The 16,746-nt window shown below is 40.2% G+C and overlaps 1 protein-coding gene across 2 annotated transcripts; it reads left to right on the plus strand.

The window, feature by feature from the left end:
- The first annotated feature begins 2,176 nt into the window (after positions 1-2,176).
- LOC135583222 (endoribonuclease Dicer homolog 1-like) lies at positions 2,177-16,519 on the plus strand. 2 transcript variants are annotated; one of them, XM_065162173.1, is made up of 20 exons: positions 2,177-2,313; positions 2,396-3,426; positions 3,508-3,621; positions 5,510-5,720; positions 5,867-6,261; positions 6,339-6,561; positions 8,679-8,851; positions 8,951-9,073; positions 9,362-9,522; positions 9,623-9,856; positions 9,950-10,100; positions 10,181-10,363; positions 12,576-12,737; positions 12,812-12,907; positions 13,000-13,628; positions 13,916-14,016; positions 14,114-14,307; positions 14,380-15,297; positions 15,398-15,562; positions 15,703-16,519. In XM_065162173.1, the coding sequence occupies exons 2-20, from the start codon at positions 2,440-2,442 to the stop codon at positions 16,261-16,263; spliced, it is 5,781 nt and encodes a 1,926-aa protein (XP_065018245.1). In that variant the 5' UTR covers positions 2,177-2,313; positions 2,396-2,439; the 3' UTR covers positions 16,264-16,519. The 2 variants fall into 2 exon arrangements, with proteins under 2 accessions (XP_065018245.1, XP_065018246.1); XM_065162174.1 differs by lacking the exon at positions 2,177-2,313 and having other exon boundaries at positions 3,123-3,426; positions 5,551-5,720.
- Positions 16,520-16,746: the final 227 nt, after the last annotated feature.

Raw genomic sequence — 16,746 nt, forward strand, 5'->3', positions numbered from 1 at the left:
CTGATAAATGATGCCTCTGAAAGTCCAAATCTCTCTGAACTAAATCACAAGTAAATACAAATCACTTGACCATTATTGCCCAAAAAATTTCTCTATTAACACAGATTCATAATATCAACCATCATCAAGGATTCAAAATTTTAAGCATAGAAGAATCTGCTTCTATGGAAATTGTTCTCCTTGTGGCGTGTTCATGGGTAATCACTGCCTCTATACTTTTAGCCATTTTATTTTCACCTGTAAATCATTATGACCTCAGTCCACAGAAACCGCAGCATCATTATTTTGTACCATCACTCGTGAACAGGAGAAGATTCTGTAATCTCCATTAAATGTAGGAATTTGATTGTGGAAGAACAAAATTATGGTACCTGTATTTGGATGATCGAAAAATGCAGGAGTCCATGTACGCAAGAATCATCACCATCTTATCTTACCTGAGAGTCTTATCCATCTTGATCTATGATCAGGGGTCATGGACTTTGGAAAATGATGTTATCCTGTGGAGGGAATAGTGTTGAAGCATGCTTTGGGTCCCTCGCACATTGCTACAAAACTGGGTTTGTGGACCCTTGTACAAGTCCTAGTGTTAAAAAAGGTATCGATCTGGTCAACCAGTACTCGTCCACTCTACTGCGGAAGCGCGAGGTTTCATAGTGGGGCGCTACTCGTTATAGTTTATTTCTCTGCCTGCCAACAGCGCCTCACAATCATGTATGATTCCATGGTGGTCTCTGATGCATCGCTTTGGCCTGTCAAGGCCTCCATGGTAAAGCAGTCAGTCGCCCGATGTCCGGGAAAACCCTAAACGCGGAGCAGTCGTCGGCCAACAACTTTTGACCCGTCGCCGATTCTGGCCCTTCCATTACTCGTCACCAGCAAAAGAATGGCCGGGCCTCCTCCTCATCAACACCAGAGTCGTCGCGGCCACTGTAAGAGCACCCGTCGTTTCCGACAGACATCCTTAAATTTTCAACCACGGCCGCCTGCCGCAGGGGACACGCTCCCCGCAAAACCAAGTGACGCGGGGCCCACCCGGCCAGCCTCTCTTAGCTCGGGCGGGGCCTGCGCTTTTGCTGGTGACCCACGTTCTCTGCGCCCAGACGCACACCCGGCCATGGTAGCTGCACATCCAGGGTAGCGGACACACGCAAGAAACAAGACATCCAGCGTCCGCGTCCCGACTCACAGCAGGCGTAGGGAAAAAGAAGCAATAAATGCCCTCGCCATTTAATGGCCATCAAATCACGGTACGTCGGAAACGCGACGTAGCCCGTAGCCTAGCCTGGTGAATCCCCGCACACCCTCCTCCCCCTTCTGATCTCTGCATTATTTTACGAAACGCTTCAAGGTGAAGGCAACGAGCAGAGCACAGCAGTGCAGTGCTGGGTGACGGTTCATGGAAAAGAAACCACGGGGGAGAAAAGGCTGCAACCCCTTCTTGTTGGCTTCTCGACGCGAGCATTTACACTGTCAGCTCCCAGCTGGCACCGCAGTGGACAGCTTGTAAGAAGTGCAAACTGCTGTTGGGCATCACTAATCTTTGATGGAGACCTCGCACAGCAATCTGCTTAACCGAGAGAGGGAGAGACAGAAACAGCTCTCGGATTTTGTACCAGACGCTGGATTTATGCCAGGGAGAGAAAGAAACGTGGGGTTATGAATCCAGATCGACTGTCGTGGAGAGATCAGCACCGTTGTGAACGACCGCCAAAAGTCGTCCGTGATCGACCCGTCCAAATCACTCTGCCGAGATACCTGCAATTGCATTGGTGAGTTTTATTGGGTCCATTGCGGACCCCATCAGTCGGTGGGCGACAGGTGAAACGGGTAACGCGAGGGAAGTTTAGGTTGGCCAAACAGTTCCCACGATCCGAAGCAGTTGAACCGAACCCCACTACCCTCAGCACGTGCCGGCCAAACCGCCTTAACTTTAAACCCGGTAATACCAGTAATATTAGTATTGTTGGTAATTCTCATAATATAGACAGACCTAAATCGGATCGAGGTTTCTCTCCCTCACTGGCGCATCTCTTCCCCGTCGTCCCCACTGTGCCACTCGCACCGCCAAATCATCGAAGCATATCTGCGCTCCGTCTCTCTCGCTCGCTGGTCTGAGGAGCCGGAGACGACCACGTACGTGTTAAGGTCTTTAAGAGTCAAAGAAAAAGGCAGGTCTTCACAAAAAGCCATATCGCTGAAAAGAAGAGGAGAATAGAGAGAAAGAAAGAGAGTCGCGTTGATACACCGCCGAATCCTTCCCAGAGAACAAAATCTCGTCGCCCGATTCCTTCCGCCCCCTTTGCGTGATTCGTACGGTTTATCACCGCCTTTCTCCTTCTCTCTCTCAGTCCATCTAGTTAATAGGGATTCTCTCCTCGCCCTACCCCTCCAGTGTTTGCTTCGAGGAGAAGTCTTCGGCGTTGAGGGGAGCTGGAGATGGGGGGCGAGCCCACATTGCCCGGGCCGGCGGGCGCAGCGGCCGCCCTCGCCAACGGCGGCGGCGATCCGGCCTCCTATTGGTTCGACGCCTGCGAGGACGACGGCCTCTGCGGCATCGACTTCGCCGACTTCGATCCCTCTTCCCTCCCCTCCTTGGACCACGTGGACGAGGATGGCTTCCTCGGCGAGATCGATCGCATCCTCGACAGCATCAACGGCGACCACAACGCCGCCCCGCTCCCGCCGCCGGTGGAGGTCATCATGGAAAGCACCATCACCGCGGGAGCCGCAGAGATCGTCGCCAAACCGGCGGCGGAGAACGGTTTTGGCGGCGATGAGGCTAAGGAGCGCCGGGAAACTGTGGATGAGAAGGTCGCAGAGAGGGACGGAAGCGTTGCGAATGGTGGGTGGAGGTACAATAGCAGAAAGGATAGGGTCTGTGAGCGGGGGGATGAGAGGGCTTATCGGCGTGACCGGTATAGGGAATCTCCGGGGCGGCGGCGTTCCCGCCACTGGGACGAGGTTGATCGGAGGAGGAGGGACGGGGAGTGGGGTAGAAAGAGGGAGCGGGATGCCGGTGGAGAGTGGAGGGAGAGCAGGGATAGAGAGTGGAGGGAGAGGGAGAGTAGAGGGTATTGGGAACGGGATAAGTCAGGGAAGGTTGTGTTCCGGGTTGGGTCATGGGAAGCGGAGACCAACAGGGAGGCAAAGAAGGCCAAGCTGGATATTACCGAGCAGGTTAGGAGCCCCGAAAAGAGACCTCAAGAGAAGAGGGAGAAGTCGACTGAAGAACAAGCACGCCAATACCAGCTTGACGTTCTTGAGCAAGCCAAGAAGAAAAACACGATAGCCTTTTTGGAGACGGGTGCAGGCAAGACGCTGATTGCGGTAATGCTCATCCAAAGTGTCTGCACCGAGATGCTCAAACATAATAAGAAAATGTTAGCTGTATTTCTGGTGCCAAAAGTTCCTCTCGTATATCAGGTACTGGGTTGAAGAGAAGTAACTTGCTTTGTATTTCGTTGATGTTCTATTGATATGCTATCATTTGGGATTTTCTTGTAGCAAGCTGAAGTTATTCGTGAAAGGACTGGGTATAAAGTTGGACATTACTGTGGAGAGACTGGTCAAGATTTCTGGGATGCAAGAAGGTGGCAGCGTGAATTTGAGTCTAAGCAGGCAAGGCACTTGTACTCTATGATGTTCTATCAAAAATTGTTTTCTGACTAACTTGTTTCATCATAATCCTGTTGCTGCCTCTATAAAAAAGGCTTGTTTTTCCATTTTCATTCTATAACTTTGAAACTAGATGACGCTTTGATTGTCTGATGTTCTGTGTTCCATCCTGAATTATGTGATATTCAAGCAAACTAATTTGTGGGTTTCACTTTCCACTGAATGCTTTGGTTTAATTTACCTAAGCCAAAAAAAAGGATTGTGGAGGTAAAATAGGTTTTTCGTGTATGTATTCTCTGTTTTCAGTGATTCCAACTTGTTGTTTACTGGGCGAAGCAATGCTGTTGAAGTCCTGAAAGTGATTTTATCTGGCAGTAGGGCCTTAGATGTGGCAAGGTGGAATAGACTAAAGGGGAATTGCTGATCAGTTTAAGTGAATCTGTATTGCTATCTGCATTTGAATGCTATATATGCTTGTGGAGGTGAATTTGATGCTATGGGAGGTTGGTTGTCATCAAAATGTTGATGCACATGCTTGTGTAGGCTATTAATGATCGATAAACTAACTGAAATCTTCATGGTATTGGTAATTATTTGATGTGAGTGAATCTTTCATTCAAGCATTTTCATGCCAGTTCCTTCATCTGAGGTCAAAATGAGATTATTCATTGTGTAATGAGTAATCAATACAAGAAAAAAGTTGGTAAAACTCCTATTCATGGAATAAAAGGAAGAGTTGCCCCTTTATACATGCTCTGGGGAGTGGCAAATTTTTTTCTTTCCTCTTTTTGGTGGGTTTAGAAGGATAAGTTTTAGGTGATTCTTCATTGCAACAAATAGGAGGTGTAATGCCATGCTGTTTTAGGCATTCCAGGGACTTATGTTGAATTAATGAGGAATGATAGGAAGAGTCTCCTTACCAGAAAATGAACACCAAAGTGGTGAGTCCATCACAACCATAAGTTGATAAGTTATGGGCCAACACCTGAGTTCATCTAACCCAACTGTTAATTTCTTAGCAATGTGAGACTATCATTTTTGCTATGCGATGCTCAATTAGGCCATGACTATTAGGCTAACCCGATGTTGGGTGATACAAGCTTTACCATCTTTTGCTAGTTGATATGTTATTCATATGCTTATTGCTCATGATATTGAAATTTTTATTTTTTCTAAATTAAAAAATCTTGTTGGTGCCATCATATGTTCCATTCTTTTTAAAAGTTGAGTAGAAAAGATGCACTAATCACTCACCACACTTCTTGCTGAAATATTAGGCCACTTCAATGTTCTATTAATCAGTAATTTATCTGGGAGCAATGTTCTAAAAGATGCCTCAGATATATGATATATGGTTGGGCTTGGGATATTTCATGTACCTTATTTTTCGATGACTATATGGTTTTATGTTTTACTTTGTATCTTGAAAAAAATTATATATGATAATATATAAAACATGGTACCTTCATCTCTAGAGAAAAATTTGGTTAAGCAAATTTTTGCTATCGTTATTATATATATTGATTTCGTGAAATACACGTTAAAGATGGACCATTTTGTTGTCTTATAAATATCAATATGGTTGTCTACAACTACTACAATAAATTTTGTCCAACACACACTTTTTGTTGGACACTGATTGTTTGTTTTAGGATCCTGTTCTTCGATTATTCTTCATTGGAATGTATGCTATTGAGGTGTAATGCCAACTTTGGAACCCCTTCTGGTGATGCTTTTTTTATTTCAATAGATCAACTATGTAGATTTGATTGTACATTATAGCATCTCAATTCTCACGAACATTTTAAGTCAAAAGAGTAAGTAAAACCAACCTTCCTGTTACCTCAACAGTGTACTTTAGTTGTATTGAAAGCAAGTGGTTCCATTGCAGGTACTAGTTATGACAGCTCAAATTTTGTTGAACATTCTCAGGCACAGTATAATTAAAATGGAATCAATTCATCTTTTAATTTTGGATGAGTGCCATCATGCTGTGAAAAAACACCCGTATTCTTTGGTAATGTCTGAGTTCTATCATACAACTCCGAAGGATAAAAGACCAGCTGTTTTTGGTATGACGGCTTCTCCTGTCAACTTAAAGGGTATGGTGTACATTTGATTTTTTTTTTTTTTTTTTCATTTTTCGATTATGGATACTTGGTTTCACTGTTTTTTAGCACTCTCTATTATTTTGTCATGAGTTTCATTTGTTGCAGTATTTCTTAAGCTTTTGCCATCTACTGTCCAGGAGTTTCTAGTCAGGAGGACTGTGCCATCAAGATTCGGAATCTTGAAAGCAAATTAGATTCCATTGTGTGTACAGTGAAGGACCGAAGAGAGTTGGAGAAACATGTTCCAATGCCCTTGGAAATCGTTGTGCAGTATGATAAAGCAGCTGTTTTATGGTCTCTTCATGAGCAAATAAAGCAAATGGAAGTTGAAGTTGAACAAGCTGCTCATTCTAGCTCTAGAAAAAGCAAATGGCAGTTTATGGGAGCCAGAGATGCTGGGTCCAAAGATGAACTGCGCTTGGTTTATGGTGTTTCTGAGAGAACAGAAAGTGATGGTGCTGCTAATTTGATTCAGAAGTTGCGGGCTATAAATTATGCTTTAGGTGAACTTGGACAGTGGTGTGCTTACAAGGTATCTGTTGTTGATTGTTGCTGTTTTCTCTATTTTTGGTCATTGATGTTGTGAAATTTGACAGCATACTTTTTCAGGTTGCACATTCCTTTTTGACAGCGTTGCAGAATGATGAAAGGGCAAATTATCAGCTTGATGTCAAATTTCAAGAATCATACCTGAAGAAAGTTGTCACTCTACTGCAATGCCAGTTGTCTGAAGGGGCTGTCAATGATGGTGGTAAAAATGGTGCTGATGTGCACAGCTTTGATGCTCAAAGTGTAGAGGAAATTGAGGAGGGGGAGTTGCCTAACAGTCATGGTTGGTGGCATTAAACTTTAATATGAAGATGGGCATTATTATTAACTGAGTTGTTTAAAGTTTTAATCGCGTCTTCTATTTAGTAAGAAATTAGTGCTGTAATGGTTGATCATATGAATTGCTGCAGTGAATCTGATTTTTATAATTATATAAACCTTATTCTCGTTGATAGTCCTATATGTAGTTTTAATCTGTGGATATACATTCTTGAATGTAAATCTATATACTAGATTCAAATTGTCTATCAGTCTTTACTGCAGCAAATTCGGCATGTTAATTCTTCTTCTGATAAAGGAAATGCATCATTTCTTGTATTTTGAACAAGGTTGTTGATGCCAGCTGCTCTTGGAAATGATCCTGGGTGATTCACAAGATGGCATTTTTTAGCAAAAGCTATGGTTAGCTAGCCAAATTGTATTGTTTTGTGCTTCACCTTGATTTGGTCACTCAGTTACCTTTTATGGGGTTTTGAAGGAGTCTGGCTCATTTTGTTTGAGACAGTCAAACCAATCTTTAGGCACTGAAATATTATTTAAGTAGCTTCTGTCTGAAACCAGTCTTTAGGCACTGAAATATTACTTAAGTAGCTTATTTTGATCCCTACTTTTTTCTTTTTTTTTAATTAATGAATAGTTGTGATATATGATTATATTTTAGTAAAGTTCATTTCAGCATTTGAATCTAAGCTTTTGAAAAGTTGCACATTGTTTGTTTTCGTTTGCCTCGGTCAGTTTATTGGGTTACCCATTCGGCTTCTTAGACTGTCACTACACTTCTTCAAGTTGAGCTAACTTTATTGCCTAATTTAATTTGTTTTTGTGGAATTTTTTGGCACAATATAATTTAGCATATGGTTTTAGTATTTAATTAATTGGTTGTTTGTTTCTCTTTATGGTGATGCACTTGAATTCAGTTTTGGCATGAAGTTTTTTTTCTTCTTCTTTTTGCACTCTGTTACGTTACAGAGTTTTGTATTTGAGTAACCAATGCTTTTCTTCTCTAATCATGATTTATATATGTCATAAGGATTTCTTGTAATAATTTTTCATTCATTTGATGCTTCACACTGTGGCATCTGTTAGCTGTCCATTTCATCGCCACTTCATGCAGCAATGGCCTTATCCTTACCTTTGCCCAGAGTGGGTTGCATCTGTTAATTATAGCTAAATATGATAAGAGAGAGCAAGCTTTGCTGGTAGCATAGATAAGATTCACTGGTTCAACATTACAAAGGTGTATTTGGTAAAAATTTTGATATTTCTTTTACAATTCGTCAAATGGCTATATTGCTATTTTCTGGCCATTGATCTTGTTTGTTTAGGTTACTTCATTGTCATTGTCCAACTAAAAGATTTTTTGCCCATAACACGTTTTATCACTGGTTGATTGTTGATATTCATTGTTCTCATGAAATTGTCAGCGTTTATCTGGTCATCGGTCATGTTTCATCTGTTATATGATGTTAAAAGTCTTTTCTCAGTTATGAAAGTTCATCTGTTTCATGCAACTGCCAGCATCTTTCAAGTTCATCTTGTTGAATTTGGAAAATCGCTATGTAATGCAATGTGCCAATTTAATTGACCTTAGGCTTGCATATTTACGTTTTGTTGGTTTGTTATAATTTTTGTAGATGGTCCATGCTGCAGCTTCCAATTTTTAGTCTGACGAGGTTGTTGTTCAACCAGTTTGAATCATTAGATTGGTTTGTTTAATTTTATTTTAACTGCTAAATTGTAAACATTCCCTTGACAGCTGCTGGTGCAACAGAGTTGTCCTCTTTCTTGTATACGTATCATTTCATATTTTTTTGCAGATGATATTTTGAAACATAAAATGAAAAAGGAACCTGCTAGTTCATTTTTATTCTCTAAACTGTCCTTTTATGGTGCTACATCTAATGAATTGTATGTCGTGGATTTTCTTTTCGGTTCCATGTCCTCACTCTTATTTTTTGTATTTCTTGATCAGCATTTTTCCTTAAATTTTAGTAATCTGGTTACGGTAATCTTTCATCTGCTACAGTTAGGAGATTTTGGTGACATCTGACTTTACACGATTGTACTTGCATCTCAATGTCATCTGATTCTGTGTATCATTTTGTACTGTACATTGTCCAGCTGTCTCTGGTGGTGAGCACGTAGATGTCATAATAGGTGCTGCTGTGGCAGATGGAAAGGTTACTCCTAAGGTTCAGGCATTGATTAAGATACTTCTTAAGTATCAGCATACTGAGGACTTCCATGCGATCATTTTTGTTGAGCGTGTTGTTGCTGCCTTAGTTCTTCCGAAGGTCATTTGCTCATTGTGGCTTACTTTTTATTTCTGAGAACAGGATTATTTTTCTCTGTTTCTGAAAAAATGCTGATGTAAAATTGTGGCACATATGCAGGTCTTCTCAGAGCTCCCATCGCTAAGCTTCATTAAGTGTGCAAGTCTCATAGGACACAACAATAACCAGGAAATGCGTACAAGCCAAATGCAAGACACCATTGCTCAATTCCGTGATGGCCGGGTATGATCCTTTTTAGCATTGCACTGTTTTTAAGCTGATTTCAAGGAATATGGTTAAATTCTAAAAGCTGGAACAAGAAGGGTCAAAACAGCACTTTTGTCTGATTTTGAATTGAACTTGCAATACTTGCTGCAATTTCATGAGGATTTATGTTTTTATGTATTCGAGTAGGAATCTTCCAGGGGCTGCCAACTAAATGTAGCAGCAGCACAATCAAAGTGAAGCTGTTGTAGATTATTCTTCACCTAGCTACATTCCATTTTATGCTGTTGTGCTTTTTCTTTGCAGATTACTTTGTTAGTTGCCACAAGTGTTGCTGAGGAAGGACTTGATATCAGGCAGTGTAATGTTGTCATTCGTTTTGACCTTGCAAAAACAGTTTTAGCCTATATCCAATCTCGAGGTCGTGCCAGAAAGCCTGGATCTGACTACATTTTGATGCTTGAAAGGTATGTATTGTTTATGATGTTGATGTTAAGCCTACCAATTGCTTATGTGTAATTTTAAGTTGGTTGCTAACTTTTCTGAAGCCTTATTTATTTATTATAGAGGGAATCTGTCACACGAAACTTTCTTAAGAAATGCTCGGAATAGTGAGGAGACACTGAGAAAAGAAGCTATAGAGCGAACGGATCTTAGTCATCTCAAGGATATTCAACGATTATCTACCACAGATACTTTACCTGGCTCTGTGTACCAGGTGCAATCAACTGGTGCAATTGTCAGCTTGAATTCTGCAGTTGGACTCATTCACTTCTACTGTTCACAATTACCGAGTGACAGGTGCTTATTTCATCAATTTTCAAGCCACATATATCTAAACTTTTTTATTCTTAGTAAACATCTGTTACAATTCTTTTTGATATTTTAAATTAGATATTCAATACTTCGGCCTGAATTTATTATGCAAAGACATGAAAGGCCAGGAGGGTCAACTGAGTATTCATGCAAGCTTCAACTGCCTTGCAATGCACCGTTTCAACAGCTTGAGGGTCCTTTATGCTGTTCAATGCGCATAGCGCAGCAGGTATTTCTTGGAAGTAGTTGTGTCCATCAATATACCTAGGGTTCACTTACACATGCCTAACAAATATTTTTATCATGCAGGCTGTTTGTTTAGCAGCATGCAAGAAGTTACATGAGATGGGAGCATTCACAGACATGCTTTTGCCAGACAAGGGAAGTGGAGAGGAAGGGGAAAAGGTTGAGCAGAATGATGAAGGAGATCCTCTTCCGGGAACAGCACGGCATAGAGAGTTCTATCCTGAAGGCGTGGCATCTATTCTCCGGGTGAGTACCTTTGGAGTAAACTTCTCTATGAATAACTTCCTGTAAATTAAAATTTTCTTTCTTATGTCATATACAGAGTGGTCCTTACATCAAATCTGTGTAAGTTCTTACCTGATAAATTTGGCTATCTCACTATGTGAGGCAAAGGTTGCTGAAGGTTAATGTTTGAGCAGATGTATTTTTCATATGATCTAGATAGTCATAGGTTTGTTGCAGATTGAGCTTGTTCATTATCATGTGAACAATATAGTTCATAAGGTTGTGTATTGATTTGTGTTAAACATCATTGAGGACTGCAAATGATTTTTCTCTTAGTCCCTTTTTTTTTTTCATGAGAACTATGACCAAACATGATTTAGTTATAAACGATCAAATATGAGTTGGTAAGTTCAGGAAATTCTTGTTCTAAACTCTGTAGCTGCCTTAAAAGTTTGAATTGGAGGATGTTGTGAAACATATTTGGCAGCAATGAGAGTGTTGAAGGTGATACAATTCTCTTTCGCTTTGTGTATGTAGATTTATTTGTCATTGAATTCATTTTTTAAAAACTGTTTATCATGCTTCTGTCTGAAATACATCTTTTTAGACTGTCAGTTTGTTATCCTCATATACTTTTACATCTTTAAGTTCATTGATGATGCCAAGCTAATGTATTAAAGACGAAGTTGAGTTCGAAACTCAATTCTAAAAGAGAGGACTAGTGCAAGTCTGTAATTTGAATTTTTAAGTTCTAAAGTAAAATGAACAAATGGAATTTTTTAGAATACATAGCTACATTTGGTGTACTAGTTGATATACTTTGATTTGTTGATATAGGTTTTCACTTATTACAAGGTTTTTATGGTTTGATTTGTTGATATAGATGAAGTAGGATTCAGATGGTCACATAGCCATGATGTGGAAATCTGTTTACAAATTGATTTTGTTTTACTTTGTCACTTACACTAAATGCAAGGTCCTCTCTTGAGTGGAAAATGAGATACACTGCTTTAAACTTCTGTGGTCAAGAAAACCTGTACTTCTTTCTGCTGTGGGTTCTCTCTCCTTTCTTTACCATAATGTTGCACCTTATTAATCCTAACTTTGCTCATTTATTTCCTGCATGTTGAGATTTTTGACTTTTATTTCTGTTATGTACTTACACGAACAATTAAATTGAGAACCAATTTGGTTGGGTTTCTTACAAGTGATCGTCAAATGTCTTACCAAAATTGTGCATCACAACCTGCAGGATGGTCCATATTTATTGACAACCATATACAATTGTGTTTATTTTGTGTCTAAGAATGTATTTGTGATTTCGAACGATACCAACTTATTTGGTGCCTACTTTCAGTTTAGGCTGAACACCTTCTGGCTTGAAGATTACTAACCAGATTCGTTTCAATGATATGGCCTTAGTGATTTATTAAATAGTATTTAATCCAATGAACCGCTTACTCCAATGATCCCAGATTACTTTGTTTTTCGCACTGCAGCCTAAGTAGCAAGTTCAAGTTTTTTCTTGCATGTAATCTATGGAGAAATTTTGATCTTGCCTGCTGGTCTGATGGGTCAGCGTTGAAAATATTAGATTTACTATCATCTTTCATTGCATGAAGCATATAGTAAATGATATTTAGAAAAATATAATAGAAATGAAGTGCTGATATATGTTTACGGAAGGCTAGGATAATATCAATGATTTTTAAGATTGTTGGTGCTTGATGCCCCAGAGCATACTTTCCCGGAGGTTAATGCTTTATCTAGGTATTCTTGGAGTTAAGTTGTATTGCACATCCTAGGGCCAATCCACTTATATCCTACTTCAGAAACTAAGAGCAAATATGATGTGCAGAAACATTGAGCCTGAAGGATTTTAGTTTGTTGTGACATGTTTTTGTGTCTCCCTGTACACAGTTATGAGGCACCACCATTGTCTCTCCTTTGCAAATTCTGCACATTATTTATGATATATATATTATTAATATGATGATCATGCATTCCAGTGTATACATTTTTTTGGTGTGAATCACATGAATGTAATATTTTTCTGTACAGAATTTCGGAAATGTTAGAACTTTCAATGGCCGTACCATGTGATTCAAATGTGACAATCCTTTCCATTCTTCGAAATACAAACTTTCATTCCTATCCTTTTTCTCTTTGATTATCTTTTTAAATTTTCAATTGTATGATTTTTTTCTATACTCATTCAAAATTTGAAATACAGGGTGAATGGATATTATCTGGTAGTGAAGGTTGCAACAGTTCGGAATTTCACGAGTTGCATATGTATGCAGTAAATTGTGTCAATGTTGGAACTTCCAAGGATCCATTCCTTACACAAGTTTCATGTTTTGCTATACTTTTTGGAAATGAGCTGGATGCAGAGGTATATCTAAGCAACAATCTGGTATATGTACGTAATGTGAGGAATTGCTTACTCATGGTTTGTTGGTCTTGTAGGTTTTATCGATGACGATGGATCTCTTTGTTGCTAGAACAATGATAACAAAGGCATCTCTCGTCTTCCGGGGAACCATAATGATCACAGAAACTCAAGTAAGTTGCTTTCTTTGTCTTTTACCTTTTCATTTCTGTTTTTGATAGCGTAGCTATTCCTGATTAAATGGTAATCTGATGTGTTCATCCAGCTGGTTTCACTAAAGAGCTTTCACGTCAGACTTATGAGCATTGTTCTTGATATTGATGTTGATCCTTTGACTACTCCTTGGGATCCTGCAAAGGCGTATCTCTTTATCCCTGTGGTGGCTGAGAAATGTCATGATCCTTTGAAAGAGATCGACTGGTGTTTAGTTGAGAAGATAGTGGAGACTGATGCATGGAATAATCCTCTTCAGAGGGCACGTCCAGATGTTTATCTTGGTACTAATGAGAGAACCCTAGGTGGTGATAGGAGGGAATATGGATTTGGGAAATTACGACATGGCATGGCATTTGGTCACAAAGCTCACCCTACATATGGAATAAGAGGGGCTATTGCTCAGTTTGATGTTGTGAAGGCTTCTGGATTGCTTCCCAGTCGAGAATCAATTGAACCCATAGATTTTATTTACCACTGTGAAGGAAAACTGTTTTTGGCAGATTCTTGGATTGATGTGAAGGATCTTGTAGGGAGGATCGTAACTGCTGCGCATTCAGGGAAAAGATTCTATGTGGATTCTGTCCGCTATGACATGAATGCTGAGAATTCCTTTCCAAGAAAGGAGGGCTACCTTGGGCCATTGGAGTACAGTTCCTATGCTGACTACTACAGACAGAAGTAAGAGTTTCTTACGAATAACTTCTGCAAGGGGTTTTCTATATAATACTTGACCACTGTTGTGATCTTACATATAAAATAGGAATTTAAAATGGTAAATATAAAGTGATTCTTACTATAAGTGATATATTTTTTTTCTGTACATCAATGTAAGGACTTCAATTTCCATAACTTCGATATTTCTGATCGATTGACTGGTTATTTTGTCGGATGGCATAAAATACTCTGTTTAAGCAGGTACATATGCTGTATCTGACTAGAGGTTACTTTTATTGTTATATTGGCAGGTATGGGGTGGACTTGATGTACAAGAGACAACCTCTTATAAGAGGACGTGGAGTTTCGTACTGCAAAAATCTTCTCTCCCCTAGATTCGAGCATTCTGAGGGTATTGTTATGCATCTCAGTTGTGTTTGCCTGCTTTTGTCATTCTAGCTTTTGCTATTCTATAATTCTCATGGTGAAATTTTTGGTCTTATCACCAGAAGTTGAAAATGAAGAGAATTTAGACAAAACATACTATGTATATCTACCTCCTGAACTATGCCTTATTCATCCACTTCCGGGTGCTCTTGTTCGTGGCGCACAGAGGTTACCCTCAATAATGAGAAGAGTAGAAAGTATGCTTCTGGCTGTTCAGCTGAAAGATATGATCAGATATCCTGTTCCTGCAACTAAGGTATTGTATATAGTTTTGCTTTCCTTTTGTCAACTTGTATACCATCATGTCTGAGGTGTTATTTTTGTGCAGATATTAGAAGCTTTAACAGCTGCTTCATGTCAGGAGACCTTCTGCTACGAAAGAGCAGAACTTCTTGGTGATGCATACCTAAAGTGGGTTGTCAGTATCTTTCTTTTCCTCAAATACCCCCAAAAACATGAAGGTCAGCTAACAAGGATGAGGCAACAAATGGTTAGCAACATGGTTCTGTACCAGTATGCACTTAATAAGGGACTTCAGTCCTATATCCAGGCTGACCGATTTGCTCCATCTAGATGGGCCGCGCCTGGTGTGCTTCCTGTTTTTGATGAGGACAGCAAGGAAGCAGAACACTCTATTTTTGATGAGGAATGTCCTGCTGATGAGACTGAGCCACTAAAGGACTTCTATGCTGATGATTGTATAGAAAATATGAGGGAAGATGGGGAAGTTGAGAGTGATTCCAGCTGCTACAGGGTTCTATCCAGTAAAACTCTTGCAGATGTTGTTGAAGCACTGATTGGGGTGTATTATGTTGAAGGCGGGGAAGTTGCTGCAAATCACCTTATGAAATGGATTGGGATTCAGGTGGACATTGACCCTCATGACATTCCATGTCCAAAACCATACAATATACCTGAAAGCATTATGAGGAGTGTTGACTTTGATGCACTAGAAGGTGCACTTAATGTGAAGTTCAGAGATAGGGGCTTGCTCGTCGAAGCCATTACACATGCTTCGCGGCCCTCGTCTGGGGTTTCTTGTTATCAACGACTGGAATTTGTTGGTGATGCTGTATTGGACCATCTGATTACAAAACACCTGTTTTTCACATACACTGACCTACCTCCTGGACGCCTGACAGACTTGCGTGCTGCTGCCGTTAATAATGAGAACTTTGCCCGTGTTGCTGTCAAGCACAAGCTGCATGTGCATCTTCGTCATGGTTCGAGTGCCCTGGAAGCACAGGTGTTTGCCTGCTTTCCTATTAGTCTTTTTATATCACTGTTATAGTTCAAGCGATGGTAGTATCATCATTTTTGATGAAATTGCTTTTGAAATTTTGTAGATACGGGACTTCGTGAAGGATGTCCAAGATGAATTATCAAGAACAGGTTTTAACTATTTTGGTCTTGGAGATTGCAAGGCTCCCAAAGTCCTTGGGGACATTGTTGAGTCTATTGCTGGTGCCATTTTTCTGGACAACGAGCATGATGCATCAATCGTCTGGAAGGTGATTCTCAATTCAAAAGCATAATTTTTATTTGTGCAATCGTAGAATGTAATGATATAGTTGTGTTGCATGTTATCAGATTCTCTCGTTTTGTTTATTGAATTTTGTCATTGATTTTCTCTTGCTGGAACTTTGACAAGGTCTTCCAACCCTTATTGCATCCGATGGTCACTCCTGAAACCCTTCCAATGCATCCAGTGAGGGAACTTCAAGAACGATGCCAGCAACAGGCAGAAGGTTTAGAATACAAAGCCACACGGACAGGTAACATAGCAACCGTTGAAGTTTTCATTGATGGGGTTCAGATTGGCATAGCCCAAAACCCACAGAAGAAGATGGCACAAAAGTTGGCTGCAAGGAATGCGTTAGTAGTCTTGAAGGAGAAGGAAAAAGAGAATGCAATAGCCAAGGATATGGACAAAAATGGAGAGAGGAAGAATGGTATTCAAATCTTCACTAGGCAAACTCTTAATGACATATGTTTAAGAAGGCAGTGGCCCATGCCTCAGTACCGTTGTGTTAATGAAGGTGGTCCTGCTCATGCAAAACGATTTGTCTATGCAGTCCGTGTTAATACATCCGATCGTGGTTGGACCGATGAGTGCATTGGAGAACCTATGCCCAGTGTTAAAAAGGCCAAGGACTCGGCTGCTACTCTTCTTCTTGAGCTTCTTAGCAGATGCTATCCCGATAACAAATAGATGCTGCTGTGTAAAGCTAATTGTTGATGAGCAAGAAAAACATGGGTCTTGAAATTGCTGGGATGTTGTACGTTTGTAACATTTTGTTGTTGCCATTAGTGTAGACAAAAGTTGTTGCGGTCTTTTTACATAGTGCCGAAAAAAGAACCACTCTATAACCAAGTCACTTTGAGCAGCCTGGATTTTGTGCTTCAGCATTTTCTCTGTACCATTCGGTGGATATTTATTTATATGCAACACCACTAAATCATGTTTAGTTTTGCGTTCCTGTGCAATGTATTTTGTGATGGGAATCCCTATTGTCAGGACTATTAATTATTCTCTTAATGCTGAGAATGGTGAGAGCATATCCGTCGCAAATTTTGGTTGCCCCGGTAAACCTCTCTTCCCCGTCTCATTGACTGTCCATTGAACACGGATTTCAAGGCTACGATCTTGTCTTGGAGACCTTGGTTGCAGAGAAGGGTTAGTGATCGTAAAGAT

Source organism: Musa acuminata, chromosome BXJ3-8 (assembly GCF_036884655.1).
Source record: "Musa acuminata AAA Group cultivar baxijiao chromosome BXJ3-8, Cavendish_Baxijiao_AAA, whole genome shotgun sequence".
NCBI classification, from domain to species: domain Eukaryota; kingdom Viridiplantae; phylum Streptophyta; class Magnoliopsida; order Zingiberales; family Musaceae; genus Musa; species Musa acuminata.

Bases quoted from the DNA above. Each gene is read 5' to 3' on its own strand.
- LOC135583222 (XM_065162173.1), top strand. From the start codon at position 2,440: ATGGGGGGCGAGCCCACATTGCCCGGGCCGGCGGGCGCAGCGGCCGCC. The intron at 6,262-6,338 runs GTATCTGTTGTT...ATACTTTTTCAG, and splicing joins GACAGTGGTGTGCTTACAAG to GTTGCACATTCCTTTTTGAC. The intron at 15,563-15,702 runs GTGATTCTCAAT...AACTTTGACAAG, and splicing joins ATGCATCAATCGTCTGGAAG to GTCTTCCAACCCTTATTGCA.